Source organism: Hemitrygon akajei, chromosome 2 (assembly GCF_048418815.1).
Source record: "Hemitrygon akajei chromosome 2, sHemAka1.3, whole genome shotgun sequence".
Taxonomy (NCBI): Eukaryota; Metazoa; Chordata; class Chondrichthyes; order Myliobatiformes; family Dasyatidae; genus Hemitrygon; species Hemitrygon akajei.
This window is the reverse complement of record NC_133125.1, coordinates 168,607,579-168,625,118: the sequence shown is the minus strand read 5'-3', so window position 1 is coordinate 168,625,118 and position 17,540 is coordinate 168,607,579. Positions and strand designations below refer to the sequence as shown.

The following is a 17,540-nucleotide window of genomic DNA, read 5'->3' as shown; positions in this document are numbered from 1 at the left end:
GCAAAAAGGCAGCTGCAGAGACCAAGTCTTTAAGTATTTTTGAGGCAGAAATAGATAGATTCCTGATTGGTCAGAAGGGATTGGTCAGAAGGCAGGTGATTGGGGCTGAGAGGAAAATTGGATCAGCCATGATGAAATGGCAGAGCAGACTCAATGGGCCAAATGTCCTAATTCTGCTCCTATATCTTATGGTCTTCCACTACTCTGTGCATGTGCCAAACATGAATTATTGATCACTAGTACCACCTTCTGCCTTCCTACCCTTAACAGAACTTTGTGGATGTATTCCAGCTCTATGCACTGGCATCAACTTGCTCATTTCATTGTCAGGGTGAGAAACAAGTCAGATGTGTGGTGCTGAATTCTGGTCTGAAGATCATATCCAGCCCATGAGACACCCGCAAGGAAATGGAACCCCAAGAGAATGGAACATCTCCAAGCTGAAAAGCTGGAATATAACAATCTTTTGTTGATGCTCTGGAAGACATTTTAAACTCCACATCTCTGGACAATCTCAATCTAGAAACTGCTTGGTCAAGCCTTTGAGATCTGATCTGCAAAACTTCTTCAGAGATTCGGGGGCCTGCAAGGACTGGTTTAATGAAAACTGTATCGACAGCAAACAACTGATGGATGAGAAACATTGTCTCCACAAAGCTCAGTGACCCCAAGCTTCAATAACATACGAAGGACCATACGACACAAACTGCACCAGATACAGGATTCCTGGCTGAGCAACAAAGTTGATGAGATACAGGCATAAACAGGTAGGTATGATTTAAAGAACTTCTGCGCAGCACTAAAAGTAATCTAACACCCACATCATCGGGATCATCCCTTCTCCTTAGTGCTCATAGGTACATGCTGATCGCAGATGAACAGAAAATTCTTCAAATGCTGAGCATTTTCACAGTGTTCTGAATCATCCTTTGACTATAAATGATGAGGCTATCAACTGCCTGCCCCGATTGCAGCAGAAGGACTTAGGCTGACCAGGAAAGTGTGAGTCAGTTTCCTGGTGTGGATTGGCCTCTCCGGCCATCTGCGTAACCACAGACCAGTCCAGCCCCTACAAATCATTGGTGACTGGAGTGGTTCTTACTGTAGCAGGAGGACTGAACAAACCTGTTATAACACATGTAAATGTAAATGGTGAATAAAGTTGATACTTGATCTTTACAATGGGAGGTGCTCTCTTTGCTCTGCTGCTGTCGAACTGCATCAGTGCGTCCAGAGTCAGTGGTTGCAATACAGGTCTGGGGTATAGATGATGCTGTCTGTACACTCTGTTTGAAATCTGGGTCAGTGGGTCGTCTACCTGCTCAACTGCACACACAAAATGCTGGAGGAACTCAGCAAGTCGGCAGCATTTATGGAAATGAATAAACAGTTGACATTTCGGGCCAAGACCTTTCTTCAGGACTGGAAAGGAAGGTGTAAGGAGTTTCGCATTTAGCAGATGGAGAGAGATTCTCAGTGAAGTGGACCCCCAATTTACAACCATCTCACCCACGTAGCGGAAGCCACATCAGGAGTACGTACTGGACACTATAGACAACCCCAGAAGATTTGCAGGTGAAGTGTTGCCTCACCTGGAAGGACTGTTTGGGGCCCTGAATGGAGGTGAGGGAGGAGGTGAATGGGCAGGTGTAGCTCTTTGGCTGCTTGCAAGGATAAATTCCGGGAGAGAAATCACGGAGGGAGCAATCCCTGCACTGAACAGGGAGGGAGGGGCTTGGTAAAGATACTTTTAGAGTTTAGATCCCTTTAAAGATAGTAGAACTTGTAACGAATGTTGTGTTGGATGTGGAGCCACATATGGTGGTAGACAAGGACAAGAGGAACTCTATCACTGTTAAGGCAGTAGGAAGATGGGTTGAGTGCATATGTTTGGAAAATGCATGAGATGGGGGTGAGAACAGCATTAATGGTAATAGGCAGGCGAGAAGAGAGAAGAGGCTAACGTGGAGAATAGAAGAAGAGGGGAGAGCGAGGGAATTTTATTTTAATGGAAAAAGAAATTGATATTCATGCCATCAAGTTAAACCCCTCTCTTTGAAGAAGAAGGACATCTCTGATGTCCAAGAGAAGAAAGCCATATCTTTGGAACAGATGTGATGGAGACAAAGGAATTGAGAAGAGGGAATAGCATTTTTACAGGAGACAGGATAGGAAGATGTATGGTAAAGCTAACCATGGGAATCAGAAGGTTTATAAAAAAATGTTGGTTAACAGTTTGGCTCCATAGATGGAGACAGAGAGTTTGAGAAAGGGAAGGGAGGTGTCAGAGATAGACCAAGCAGATCTGAGGGCAGGGTGGAGGTAAAGCAGCTGAAATTGATGAGTTCAGCATGGGTGCTGAACTTGTTTGTTTTGTTAAAGTGCAAAGCCTGACCAGGAACACGTGAGATATTGCTGGAATTCAAATGAAAGGAAAGAATGAGAAGTTGCCTACAGCATGGCAAATTACACCCAATTATAAACATAAAAGAAAGGTTTAATCTTTGTACTGTTCTATATTGATTGGTCAATAGAGGTCTGGTAAAATTTCACTTCTGTGCAATTAAATTGAGATTCTCTTTGTCAAAAACTGCTAACTCACTCATATCAGCATATCGAATTAGAATCAGGTTTACTATCACTCACATATGTTATGAAATTTATTGTTTTGTGGCAGCAGTATGGTGCAATACATATAATACTATAAATTGCAATAAGAAATATACTGGAGAAACTCAATAGGTTAATCAGCATCAGTGGAGGGAAAGGAATTGTTGACATTTTGTGTCCAGTCTATAAACCAGGTATGATGCAAGGTCTTTGACCTGAAGCATCAATGATTCTTCTCCCCTGAACAGCCGCACCTCCACCACCAACCTCTCACACACACGTAGATGCTGATTGACCCACTGAGTTCTTCCTGCAGTTGTTGTGCAAGTCAGGAAGTCTTGTGGTAACTTTGTAAAGTTTTGGTAACACCACGTTGCCCGCATTTCTGGTCACCCTCTTACAGATTCTGATTTTGATCTTGACCCTGAGTGTGCTAGCGAGGAAAAGAATCTCAGGGTAGTATATGGTTGGGTTATGGAATGTGTTTTTTGACTAATTCTAGATTATGGTCTCCTTGGGCGATTGTTATTGCTTGCATGGTGGGTGATGGTGGGGGGGGGGTGTTCAGGTGCTTTCTGCTGGTATAAGTGGGGAGAGGCCTAATGCTTTGCTGCTGTTTGGGCTTGGGAGGAAGAGGGGAGGCTTTGGCATTCTAACGCTTCTCTGTCATTCATTCTTTGGGGTTTTTTTCTGTTTTTGTGGATGTCTGTGAAGAGTAAGAATTTCTGGTTGTATACTGTATATGTTCTCTATTATTAAGTGGAACCATTGGGCATATATGGGCTTTAATATAAAAATTACTTTGAACTTTGGATATGGATCAAGTGCAGGCAAAAGGGCTTAGTTTAATTTGACACTGTTCTCAATTTATGAGGCAGGTTTGTTTACACAGAGTGTGGTAGGTGCCAGGGGAGGTGGTACAACAGCAGCATTTAGGAGGCAGTTAGATAGCTACATGAACAGGCAGAGAATGGAGGAATACAGACAGATAGGATTCATCTGGACAGGCATCATGGTTGGCACAGGCCTGGTGTTATGTCTCCTTGACCCCATATTTCAGTTGTGGCCTGATCGTTACTCTATTCAGGTTTAGGGCAGCTTTTCTGTTTTCCTGCTTTTTCTTTCCATGTTGGAAAGGAAATTCCATCACAACAAAAGGAATGAGACTGAGAATACAGGGGGTGGAGGTGGGAGAGGAGTCCAGGACAACTTTGTAGGACAAATTAGGCACACTGTTTCAATCAGTACTGTGTAGATGTCTTAGATGCATATATATAGCTAGGGTGCCAAAGGCTATTGTATGGAACTGTTTTTGTCTGGAGGGAGTAAAGGATGTTGGGAATTGTGAGGGTGGACTGCTGTGGGTCAGGGGGCAGAGAAGGAGTACCAGTACCAGGAGTGGAGGGGGGGGGGGAGGTTGGGTGGCGTGAGTACAGACACACCCAGCCCTGAAACACCAGGCAGGGTCATTTGATTCCAAACATTAATTTATTGATCATTACAGAATGTCTCTCCAGTGCTTCCCATTCCCTTCCTCCCACCCTTCCCCTTTCCCCAGCCATGATTGCCCTCTCCCTATCCCCTTCCCACTCCAAGTCCACAATTGAGACCCATGTCGGCATCAGGATGAGGCCTATTGCTCCAACAAAGTGAAGCTTCTGTCTGTTGTTTCCCCATTTGACATTAATTGGGAATTTACCACAGGCTGGTGCCAGCTGAGGTATGGGAATGGGGCAAATACTGAATATGATCACCATTCATTTCTGGTTGCCCCATTACAGAAAGGATGTGGGGGCTATGGAAGTGGTACAGAGAAGGTCTACCAGGATGCTGCCCAGATAATAGAGCCATGTGCCCTATAAGGAGAGGTTGAACAAACTCGAGTTATTTTCTCTGGAACGTCAGACTGAGGAATTACCTGATAGAAGTTCATAAAACTGTAAAGTAGGGATGGGCTCGTCCCAGGATTAAAATGTCCAGTAATGGAGAGAATTTAAGGTGAGAGGGGTTAAGCTCAAAGGAGATGTGCAGCAGAGTGCGGTGGGTGCCTGGAAGAGGTGGTGGTGGAGGCTCTTATATGGACACATCAATATGTAGAGAATGGAGGGTTGGGACAATATGTAAGCAGAAGAGATTAGTTTAATTAGGCATATATGATTTACTAGTTTGTTGTTTGGCACTGCATTGTGGGCTGTACCGTTCTGTGGTTCTGTGTTCTCTGACCACACCTTATCTTCTGGTGGCATTTAGAACATAGAACAGTACAGTATAGTACAGGAACATACCCTCGAACCTACCTATGTGCTGCCTATGATTCCAAGTTAACCTAAATTTCCTGCCTGCACATAGCCCATATCTCCAGTCCCTGCACGTTCATGTGGCTGTCTAAAAGCTCCTTAACAGCTACTACCACGTCTGCCTCCACCACCACACCTAGCACCCGTCACTCTCTGTAAACTTGTCCTACGTATCCCCTTTAAACCTTCCCCTTCTCACCTTAACCCTATGTCCTTTCGTATTTCATGCAGAGGCAGGTATGCATTTGGAATGAGCTGCCGTAGAAAGTGGCAGAGCTGCCTACAACAACATCTCAAAAAAAACATTTGAACAGGCACATGGATAGGAAAGCATGAGAGGAATATTGGCCAAATGCAGCCAAAATGGTTGAAAATGTTGACTCTATTTCACTCCATAGATCCTGCCTGGCTGGCTCAGTTCCTCCACCACTTTGTATGTGGTGCTCTGGATTTCCAGCATCTACCTTACTCTATGACCCCATATGACGTTTCTTCCCTGGGACAGATATGTTTGGTGGTAGCATCCCATTGGAGATGGTGGGAGTTGCGGTGAATGTTGTGTTGGATGTGGAAGCTCATGGAGTGGTAGGTAAGGACAGGAGGAACTCTATCACTGTAAAAGTGGCGGGAACATGGGGTGAGAGTGGATGTTGGGAAATGGAGGAGATGCGGGTAAGGACGACATCAGTGGTGGAGCAAGGGAATCCCCATTCTGTGAGGGAGGAGGACTATCTACCTTATCTATGCCTACATAATTTTGTAAACCCGATTCGTATCTCCCCTCCATCTCTGGCATGCCAGAGACGATCAAGATTACAAGAAGTTTACAAGATTACAGATCAAAATTCCAATAAATCGATTCAAACCCACAACTTCCGCCATCTGAAAGGACGAGGGGAGCGAATAGCCTGAACAAGCTGCACAACACTGGTCCTAGTCATAGAGCATTACATCATGGTAGCTGGCCCTTTGGCCCATCGATTCTGTACCAGTCTGATTTCCTGCCTAGTCCCACCTACCCGCACCCAGACCATAGTCCTCCATTCCTCCCTCATCCATGTACCTATCCAAACTTCTCTTAAATTGTAAAATTCAACCTGCTTTCCCATGTCTGCAGGCAGCTTGTTCCACAATTGCATCTCCCTCTGAGTGAAGAAGAACCCCATGGCCCCAGAATCTCCTTAAATATATCATCTTTCAACCAAAACCTATAAATTCTAGTTCTAGTCTCAACCATCCTGACGGGGGAGAAAAGCCTGCATACACTCAGCGACCTCTTTATTAGGAGCACCTGTACACCCACTCATTAATTCAAATGTCTAATCAGCCAATCGTGTGGCAGCAACTCAAAGCACGCAGACATGGCCAAGAGATTCAGACCAAACAAAAGGAAGAAACGTAATCTAAGTGACTTTTGCTGATGGAATGATTGTTTGTGCCAGATGGGATGGTTTGAGTATCTCAGAAACTGCTGCCCTCCTGGAATTTTCGTGCACAATGGTCTCCGGATTGTAAAAGAAAATGGCACCAAAACAAACCAGAGAAAAGCATCTAGCGAGAACAGTTCTTTGGGGAAAAGACCCTGTTAATGAGAAAGGTCACAGCAGAATGGGCAGACAGGTTCACAGGAAGGTGGTAGCAACTTCAATAACTATGCATGAGGTATCTAATAAAGTGGCCTCTGAGTGTATATACCCTATATCCATAGCCCTCATGATTTTATAGACCTCTGTAAGATTTCCCTTTGTTCTCCTGTGCTTCAGGGAGTAAATTCCTTACCTACTCGACCTTTCCCTATAACTCAGGTCCTTAAGTACTGCATCATTTGTGTTCTCTCCAGCAGAACCCCCACATTAAAAGACTGAAGTAGTATTTTCTGTATTCATTCATGAAATGTGGGCTTCGCAGCCTGATCCAGCAGTTAACTACCCTTCCCTAGTTACTGTGGAGAAGGTGGCCCTCTTGAACTGCTGCACCCAGCCCCAGGACAGGCGGCCACAGAACGGGCCTCCAGTCTTTGTCACCAGATTCTCTGACTAGCAGACATCACGCCTCCAACTTCAGGCTTTGCCCCAGGATGGCAATCATAAATCTGACCTTCTGGCCTTGACATCTGGACTCACAATCACCTCCGACCCCAATGATCTGGGCCCTCATAACTCCTTCTGACCTCTACCTTCAGGCTCTGAACTACTGTATTGACGTCCAGATCTAGACCTCTGGACTCGCGTTGACCTCCCACCCGGTGACATTGGTGGGAGGGAGGGGTGGTCATCCCCCGAACCTCTGGAGAGTGTCCTGTCACACCCCTGTCCTGAGCCTTGTAGATAGAGGACAGGCTTTGGGGAATGAGGAGGTGAGTAACTAACCACAGGATTCTTAGATTCCTGATCTGCTTTTGTACCCACATTATGTAAATGGCTCCTCCAGTTCAAAAAAAGGAGGCTCATTGCCACCTTCTGAAAGGATAGTCAGAGATGGGATATAAATGCCGGCTGTAGTCAGTGACGTACACACCTTGAGAATGAATTCTTAGCTTTGATGTGTTTGATTTCTTGTCAATGAATAGTTGTTGAGAAACCACCTCAGACCCTTCAGCCAAATGAAAATTATGAAGGACATTAAGTGAGCTACTGAGGATCTCTGCCTTCTGGCAGAAGTGTATAGAACAGGGGTTTCCAACCTGGGGTGCCCGCACCCCCTGGGGGTGCGAGAAAGAGTGGCTTATGTGCTTGAGTGACAAGTCACAAGTCATCACCCAGCCAGCTGCCAGTGTGCCTTGAGAAGTGGTAGTAACGTTTGTCCCAAGCACACTCCAGTCTCCCACTGCCCGAGTTAAGAGAGACGTAAACTCACTCCAGTCTCCCGCTGCCCGAGTTGAGAGAGACGTAAACTCACGCCAGTCTCCCGCTGCCCGAGTTGAGAGAGATGTAAACTCACTCCAGTCTCCCGCTGCCCAAGTTGAGAGAGACGTAAACTCACTCCAGTCTCCCGCTGCCCGAGTTGAGAGAGACGTAAACTCACTCCAGCCTCCTGCTGCCCGAGTCAGTGTTGAGGATTCTCATCAGTGTTACCTGGGAGTTACACCTCAGAGTTGAGGAGTCTCATCAATTTACTGTTTACAATTTTTTCTGAATAAATTAGAATCTAATTGCTCAATTTATATTTGCATTTTATGCACTGAGTTAAAAGCTTATTTTTTTAAGTTCAATTTGTTCACCCACAGTATTGTATGTGGTTCAATTTGTGGTTCAAAAATTAGAAATTAGACTTCTTCATCTTCAAATGTGATATTACTTTTGTCAGGGGTGCGAACATTAATCAAACATTTCCAAGGGGTGGGAGGCATAGAAGAGGTTGGGAACCATTGGTATAGAAAGACGTAACTTAAGGAAAGGAGCATAAGGTATATTTGTAATGGGTTGACTAATTGGTCTGTCTCCTTCGATGGTCAGACCATTTTAGGGAATCATTCTCGTGAATCTTCTCTGAACCCTCTCCAACATCAGTATCTCCTGTCTGAAATAAGGAGCCCAAAACTGCACACAATACTTCAAGTGTGGTCTCACGCGTGTCTTATAGAGTCTCAACATCACATCCTTGCTCTTATATTCTATATCTCTAGAAATGAATGCCAACATTACATTTGCCTTCTTCACCACTGACTCAACCTGGAGGTTAAACTTTAGGGTATCCTGCACAAGGACTCCCAAGTCCCTTTGCATCTCTGCAGTTTGAATTCTCTCCCCATCTAAATAATAGTCTGCTCACTTATTTCTTCCACTAAAGTGCATGACCATACACTTCCCAACATTGTATTTCATTTGCCACTTCTTTGTCCATTCCCCTGAACTATCTAAGTCTCTCTGCAGGCTCCCTGTTTCCTCAACACCATTCACTCCTCCACCTATCTTTGTATCATCGGCAAATTTAGCCATAAATCCATTAATACCATAGTCCCCAAATTATTGACATACATCGTAAAAAGCAGCATTCCCAACACCGACCCCTGTGGAACTCCACTGGTAACCAGAATAGGATCCCTTCATTCCCACTCTCTCCTAATGACACTCACAGCCAATGCTCCACCACTGCTAGCAACTCCTCTGTAATTCCAAGGGCTCTTACCTTGCTAAGCAGCCTCATGTGCGGCACCTTGTCAAAGGCCTTCTGAAAAGCCAATACACCACATCTACTGCATCTCCTTTGTCTACCCTGCTTGTAATTTCCTCACAGAATTGCAGTAGATTAGTCGGGCAGGATTTTCCTTTCAGGAAACCATGCTGGCTTCGGCCTATCTTGTCATTTGCCCCCAGGTATTCTGTAATCTCATCCCTAGCAATTGATTCCAACAACTTCGCAACCATTAGTGTCAGGCTAACAGGTCTATAGTTTCCTTTCTGCTGCCTCCCACCCTTCTTAAATAGCGGAGCAACAGTTGCAATTTTCCAGTTATCTGCTACAATGTCAGAATCTATCGATTCTTGAAAGATCATTGTTAATGCTTCCGCAATTTCTCCAGGCACTTCTTTCAGAACCCAGGTGTGCATTCTATCACGTCTAGGAGATTTATCCACCCTCAGACCATTAAACTTCTCAGGCATCTTCTCAGTCATAATTTTCACTGCACGTTCTTCAATTCACTGACACTCTTGAATGTCCAGTATACTGCAGATGTCTTCCACTGTGAAGACTGATGCAAAATACGCATTCAGTTCCTCTGCCATCTCTGCTTTTCTCACTAGAATATCTCCAGTATCATTTTCTATTGGTCCTGTATCTATTCTCAACTCTCTTTTACCCTTTATATACTTAAAAAAGCTTTTAGTATCTTCTTTGATATTAGTCACCAGCTTCCTTAGTTTCCTTCTGCAAGTTTTTAAAAATTTCCCAATGCTGCATCTTCCCACTAGCTCTGGCTTCCTTGTATGCCCTTTCTTTTGCTTTTACTTTGACTCTTACTTCACTTGTCAGCCACGGAAATATCCTTCTTCCATTCAAAAATTTCTTCTTATTTGGAACATATCTGTCTTGCACTTCCCTCATTTTTCGCAGAAACTCCAGCCACTGCTGCTCTGCTGTCCTTCCTGCTAGTGTCCCTTTCCAGTCAACATTGGCAAGTTCCCCTCTCATGCCATTGTAATTTCCTTTATTCCACTGAAATACTGACACATTGGAATTTTGTAGTTTCTCATTCTCAAATTTCAAAGTGGACTCAATCATATAGTGCTCACTGTTCCCTAGGAGTTCCTTGACCTTAAGCTCTCGTTTCACCTCTGGATCATTGCACAACACCCAATCCAGCACAGATGATTCCCCTTGAGGGCTCAACAACAAGCTGTTCTAAAGAGCCATCCCTTAGATACTCTACAAATTCTCTCTCTTAAGGTCCAGTACTGGCCTGGTTTTCCCAATCCACTTTCATATTAAAATCCCCAATGATTATCATGCCATTGCCCTTCTGACATGCCTTTTCTATCTCCTGCTGTAATTTGTAATCCACATCCTGATTGCTGTTTGGAGGCCTGTGTACAACTGCCATTAGATAGATAGATAGATAGATAGATACTTTATTCATCCCCATGGGGAAATTCAACTTTTTTTCCAATGTCCCATACACTTGTTGTAGCAAAACTAATTACATACAATACTTAACTCAGTAAAAAAAATATGATATGCATCTAAATCACCATCTCAAAAAGCATTAATAATAGCTTTTAAAAAGTTCTTAAGTCCTGGCGGTTGAATTGTAAAGCCTAATGGCATTGGGGAGTATTGACCTCTTCATCCTGTCTGAGGAGCATTGCATCGATAGTAACCTGTCGCTGAAACTGCTTCTCTGTCTCTGGATGGTGCTATGTAGAGGATGTTCAGAGTTTTCCATAATTGACCGTAGCCTACTCAGCGCCCTTCGCTCAGCTACCGATGTTAAACTCTCCAGTACTTTGCCCACGACAGAGCCCGCCTTCCTTACCAGCTTATTAAGACGTGAGGCGTCCCTCTTCTTAATGCTTCCTCCCCAACACGCCACCACGAAGAAGAGGGCGCTCTCCACAACTGACCTATAGAACATCTTCAGCATCTCACTACAGACATTGAATGACGCCAACCTTCTAAGGAAATACAGTCGACTCTGTGCCTTCCTGCACAGGGTTCTTTTACCCCTGTCATTTCTCAACTCAACCCATAGAGACTCTACACCTTGCAATCCTATGTCATCCCTTTCTAATGACTTAACATTATTTCTTATACACAGAGGCACATCACCCCCTCTGCCTACTAACCTATCTTTCCGATGCACCATATATCCTTGGACATTCAATTCCCTAGTGTACTTTTGTCGAATCCGTCAATTTTGTCGGTGTTTTTGCAAATAGGTAATTGTTTTATTATTGTCACAGGTACCGAGGTATGGAGAAAACTTTGTTTTACATGTCAGATCATTTCAAAGCATCAGTACATCCAGCTGGTACAAAAGCGAAAGCAGTCTGAGGAGGAATCTTTCCCATCTAGGCAGCGATTGGAATCTAGAATGCACTGTTAGAATGTTGATGGAGACACGCAGAGTCTCAAGCATATTTAAGAAAGATCTGAACAAGCCTTTAGAATGGACAAGGAACAGAAGACTAAGGGTCGAAAAGTGGAAAATAGGGTTAGTACACATGGGTTAGCATGGGCACAACAAGGACCTATTTCCATGCTAACTGGGTCTATCAAAAAGGCAAATAACTGCCTAGGTTGCAACAGTCTCACAAAAATACTTGCTACAGGGCAGAGATGCCAGGGAAAGTAATACAGAGTGCTTGTCTTCCCAGCACCCTCCTTCACTACCACATCTCTCACCTTGCTCATTGGGACAATGGCCTGAAATCAGATCCTTGGAATCCCTTTGCCTTGAGTTTGGACCAGAAATGGTCCTGCATCACAAGACCACTCTTCACTTTCCTTATCTCATTGCTTCAGCATATTCCTCTCCTTGCATTTAGCCTTAGTCCTGACGTTTCCAGTGGTCCTCCAGTCCTCATCTGCCCACCCCAACGAACATAAGCACACCCAGGACTACGGCTTCATCTAGCCACTGGCAGACTCACTACTACTATTTGGCACCCACTCCACAAGGAAAAGGAGCAGACACAGGCCACTTGGCCCTTCCAGCCTGCCCTGACATTCGATACCATGGTGGCTTATCCATGCTGGTTTCAACACCTCCTCTGTTCCCTTCTTCCATATCCCACTATTCCATCAAATAATCCAGCTTCTTCCATCTACAGGGACAGAGAATTCCAGAGACTCACCATCCACCACCCTCTGCACCCTCTAGGATAAAGAATTTTCTACGTACCTTATTTTTAAATGATCTGTCTATAGTTCTGTCCCTTTTACACTGGACTCCCCATCCAGTGAAAACATCTCAGCTTTTATCCTGTCAGTTGATCACCTGAAGGCAACCACTATTCTTCAAAACCCCAGAGAGATTTTGGTGCCTGATTCTCTTCCCAGCCTCACAACTCACAAAGACCATGAACAGACCCCTTCCATATCCTTGAGTTTTGCCCCTCTGTTGCGCCTTCAACTTCCTGGGCTTGTAAGCTATGTTCCTGAAACCTCGCCTGTCTCTCATTGCCATTAATATAAATCCTCACCGCTCCATTCCGTGGATGATTTTTCTTGAATCTACACATGCTCCCCAGCTCTGGGTGGGTCAGTGGTTGGTATGCTTTCCTCTGGGTGGGGAAATGGGTCACACATTGTCCTCTCCCCCGCCCCCCCCCCCCCAGGTTTGGGTGGGACAGTGGTTTGCATATGTTCCTTTGGGTGGGACTGCAAGTTATACATTGTCCTCTCCCCCTCTGGGGCTGGTTGGGGCAGTGGGTTTCACACTGCCCTCTCCCCTTCTGGGACGAGGTGGGACAGTGGGTCACACACTCTGCGTTCTTCCTCTATGACTGGTGGGGTGGTGGGTCACACACTGTCTGCTCCCCCTCTGGGACTGGATGGGGCAGTGGGTCACAGATTGCCGTCTTCTCCCCCTCCCTCCACCCCCCCATGACCTGCTGGGAAATTCCATCAAGTGTATTTTTGGAACTGCATCCCCCCCCCCACCCCGAGTGAGCTATATGCTGCCTCACATCCAGCCCCTTTCCCATTGATCCCTCTTGATTTGCCTGACCCTCGGCAGCACGGGCTTGCAGCCGAGCTTGGAATAGAGGTGCTGCCTGGCTTTGTAGTAGCTCAGACCTTTGGCCATGGCCTCCGCCCGGGGGTCCTGAGGGTAGAAACCCTCCCGCTCCATCGCCTGCCGGGCGCACTGTACCACGTGCAGCTGGTGCAGCGGGAAGAGGGGGATGAATTTCGCCTCCCTCCAGATTGGGTGCATCCCGGCCGTCAGCCTGGCCAGCTCCGCACTGAGCCTCTGCACCTGGCCAGTCACCCCATGGCCAAAGCCACGGTGGGTAGACTGGATGATCAGCTCGCTCCCGATGTTGGTTAGGAGGATGTAGACGGCAGTGGTGTGGTTGGGGGAGGCTACCAGCTGCCCAACAAAGTTCAGGAGCTGTGGGCCGGCATACTCCAGCTGGTCGAGCAGGAGCACCGGGACCTGGCAGGCCTGCCGAGCTCGGGAGAAGGTGTCCGCCACCCGGGAGATCAGATCCAGCGGGGAGTGGTGCTTGGCTGAGTGCTGAATGACCACGCAGGTCCCGAGGGCGGACCTGAAGTGTTTGGTGATGAGCCTCCCCAGGTAGCTCTTTCCAACGCCAGTGGGGCCATTGACAGAGAGGACCAATGGCTTGGAATGGAAGTTCGTGGCCAGGTAACCCCTCAGCAGCTTGGTCAGCTTGTTTATGGCCAGCGTCTGTCCGACCAGCTCCCTGTGTAGTGTCTTCTCGAGGTGGTCGATATCGTAGGCCTGGATATTCTTCTCCATGTCCTCGCCGTGGTACATCTGCACGGCCACAATCGTGCACAGCAGATACAGCAGGCCCATCACCACCGTATCCGGGGCCAGCCACCCCTCACCACCCTGCCTCTGGGCCTGCTCCTTGCCGGCAACAGTCTTCCCCTTGCTCGGGCGCCGCGGAGGGTGCGGATCACCACCAGCCTTCGTTCTCCGGAGGCGTCTGCCTCGCGCCATGTGGCTGGTTAGCCGTAGTTTCACCAAGGTGCGCCGCAGGCAGTGCCTTCTCTCCGCCTCCATCTTCGATTGTCTCCTTTTGCTGAGAAGAAGAGATGGCCTTCATTAAAATATCAACCAGGCAAGCATGTTATGTGAAATGGTTGAGGTCAATTGCTCTGAGGTGCAGAGAGAAATATATATACACATATACACAGATTATATCTATTGCATCTGTCATCGTGCTACCATGTGATACATGAGCTACTCGCTTAAAGTAAACACGAAGTTAGACCTGTACTTTTGGGCTCTTGTGTATTCCTTTGAATTAGTTTAAAGTTTTGAAGTTACAAAACGTAACAGAGAGTTTGGTGCTCGATACCCACAGGCGTCTGTAAGGCATTTGGACATTCTCCCAGTGACCCCACGGGTTACCTCCGGGTGCTCTGGTTTCTGCTGAAATTCCGACGGCGTTAGAGAGTTGAGGGAATGACATGCTGGCGCCGGAAGTGTGGTAACACTCGTGGGCTGCCCTCAGTGCTGATTGTTAACCCAAATGATGGATTTCACAGTGTGTTTCAATGTATAGTAATTATGACAAATGAAGCTAATCTTTAATCAGTCCATTGCGTCAGCTCTGCCATTTGATCAAGGCTGATTTATTTTTTCCTCTCCAGTTTTCTTCCCATGACACACTGACTAATTATGTATCTAGAATCTATATTCATATTTCTAGTTCCTAGTACATGATATGTCACAGGTCTGGCATAATATTTGGTTGGTTGGGAAGATTCTGGAGTTGACTGTTAAGGATGTGGTTTCAGGGCACTTCAACGCACATGACAGAACAGGCCATAGTCAGCATGGTTTCCTCAAGGGGAAATCTTGCCTGACAAATCTGTTGGAGTTCTTTGAAGAAATAACAAGCAGGATAGATTAACGGAGAATTGATAGATATTGTGTACTTGGATCTTCAGAAGGACTTTGACAAGGTGACACAGATGCGTCTGCTAAACAAGAAAAGAGAAAATGATATTGCAGGAAAGATACTAGCATGGATAGTGCATTGGTGATTGGCAGGAGGCAAATAGTGGGAATAAAGGGAGCCTGTTCTGGTTGACTCGCAGTGACTAGTGGTGTTCTACAGGGATCTGTGTTGGGACTGATTCTTTTTATGTTATATATCAATGATTTGGATGATGAAATTGATGTGTCTGTGGCCACGTTTGTAGATGATATGAATATAGTGGAGGGCAGGTAGTGTTGAGGAAGCAAAGGCTACAGAACTTTGACAGAATAGGAGAATGGGCAAGAAGGTGGCAGATGGAATGCAGTGTTGGGAAGTGTATGATCATGTACTTTTGTAGAAGAAATGAAAGGGTTAACTACTTTCTAAATGAAGAGAAAATTCAAAAACCTGAGTTGTGAAGGGACTGGTAGTCCTCATGCAGGATTCCCTAAAGGTTAAATCATTGAATTAGGTTGAATCATTGGTGAGGATGGCAAATGCAATGTTAGCATTCATATCAAGAGGATTAGAATATAAAAGCAAGGATGTAATGTTAAGGCTTAATAAGGCACTCGTGAAACCTTATTTGGAGTACTGAGAGCAGTTTTCAGTCCCTTATCTAAGAACGGATGTGCTGACATTGGAGAGGATTCAAAGGAGTTTCACAAAAATTATTCTGGGATTGAAAGGCTTATCATATGAGGAGTGTTTGATGGCTCTGGGCCTGCAGGCAGTGGAATTCAGAAGAATGAGAGGGGATCTTATTGAAACCTATTGAATGTTAATAGCCCTCTATAGATATAGATGTGGAGAGGATATTTCCTATGGTGGGGGAGTCTAAGACCAGAGGACACAGCCTCAGAGTAGCAGACGGTCCATTCAGAACAAGAGATAAGGAAAATTTTTTTGTCAGAGGATGGTGAATCTGTGGAATTTGTTTCCACAGCTTTGGAGGCCAAGTTATGGATATACTTAATGGAGAGGTTGATATATTCTTGATTCGTCAGGGCATGAAGGGATACAGGGAGAGGGCAGGAGATTGAGGCTGAGAAGGAAATTGATCAGCCATGATGAAATGATGGAGAGTCTCAATGGTTCAATTCTGCTCCGATATCTAATGGCTTATGGTTCATCCTATCCAGATGCACCTCGGCTTGCTATGGCAACTAATGATCTGCTGGAGGAACAGCACAGTGAGGAGCATCTGTGGGGAAAAGTAACCGACAATGTTTCAATTCCTGTCTCCGCATAGACGCGGTGTGACCCACTGAATTCCTCCAGCAGATTGTTTGTTACTCCAGCGTCTGCAGTCTCTTGTGTCTTGATTGGCAATGGCACCTGCTCTCTCCAAAGCCTGAGGAAATTGGAGAGAACTGTGAACACAGCCATTCCACCGGGCAGAGCTGGTCTTCCCTCCACTGGCTCTGACTACACTTCCCACTGCCTAGGAGAAGCAGTAAACATAATCAGGGACCCCTTCCACCCCAGTCATTCTCTCTCGTCCCCTCTCCCATCAGGCAAAAGATACAAAAGTCTGAAATCCAAGAACATACTATAAGTCTCAGGACAACATAGGACAAGAGATCAGGACAAGAGGTCAAGACTCTTTCCAGACTCTTGAACAGACTTCTTGAGCAAAAAGGGGAATCCTTACACTCTTCATCTCCCACTTAAGCTTGTCATGGCAATTTCTTGTTACTACTGTACCTGTGCCTACCTGCAACAGCACTTCCAAAGTAATTGTAACACGATATTCTGCAATCTGTTTACTTTTTATTGCTCAATACAATTACAGATGTTGTGATCTTTCCGGAAGGCATGGAAAACAGCTTTTCTCTGACATTTGATATACAGTATGTGGTAACATCATAATTAATCATTCGGCCCCCAAGGGAAGCTAATGGAATATTTCCTAGGCATTTTTACGGATTGAGTGAGATCATAGCATCTGGGGCACTGAAAAGATCACACGAGGTACTGTGTTCAGTATTATTCTCCTTCGAGTTATATACTGTATTGAATTGATTCTTGGAACATGGAAATAGAAAACGTAGAAAACCTACAGCACAATACAGGTCCTTTGGCTCACAAAGCTGTGCCAAACATGTACTTACCTTAGAACTACCTAGGCTTTACCCACAGCCCTCTATTTTTCTAAGCTCCATGTATCCATCCAGGAGTCTCTTAAAAGACCCTATCATATCCGCCTCCACCACCACCACCGGCAACCCATTCCACACACTCACCACTGTCTACGTAAAAAACTTACCCCTGACATCTCCTCTGTACCTACTTCCAAGCACCTTAAAACTATGCCCTCTCATGCTAGCCATTTCAGCCCTGGGGAAAAGCCTCTGACTATCCACATGATCAATGCCTCATTGCCTCTCATTATCTTGTACACCTCTATCAGGTCAACTCACATCCTCTGATGCTCCAAGGAGAAAGGGCCGAGTTCACACAACCTATTCTCATAAGACATGCTGCCCAATCAGGCACCATCCTTGTAAAT

At 45.6% G+C, this 17,540-nt stretch overlaps 1 protein-coding gene across 5 annotated transcripts in view; it reads right to left on the bottom strand.

Moving 5' to 3' along the window:
• Positions 1 to 13,016: 13,016 nt before the first annotated feature.
• Positions 13,017 to 17,540, bottom strand: part of LOC140737985 (torsin-4A-like) — a 51,805-nt gene continuing 47,281 nt past the window's right edge. For all 5 annotated transcript variants that reach the window (XM_073064904.1, XM_073064914.1, XM_073064942.1 and 2 more), the window contains one exon: positions 13,017 to 14,122. In XM_073064904.1, the coding sequence (XP_072921005.1) occupies positions 13,033 to 14,122 (1,090 nt within the window). In that variant the 3' untranslated portion in view covers positions 13,017 to 13,032. The remainder of the gene's footprint in view (positions 14,123 to 17,540) is intronic.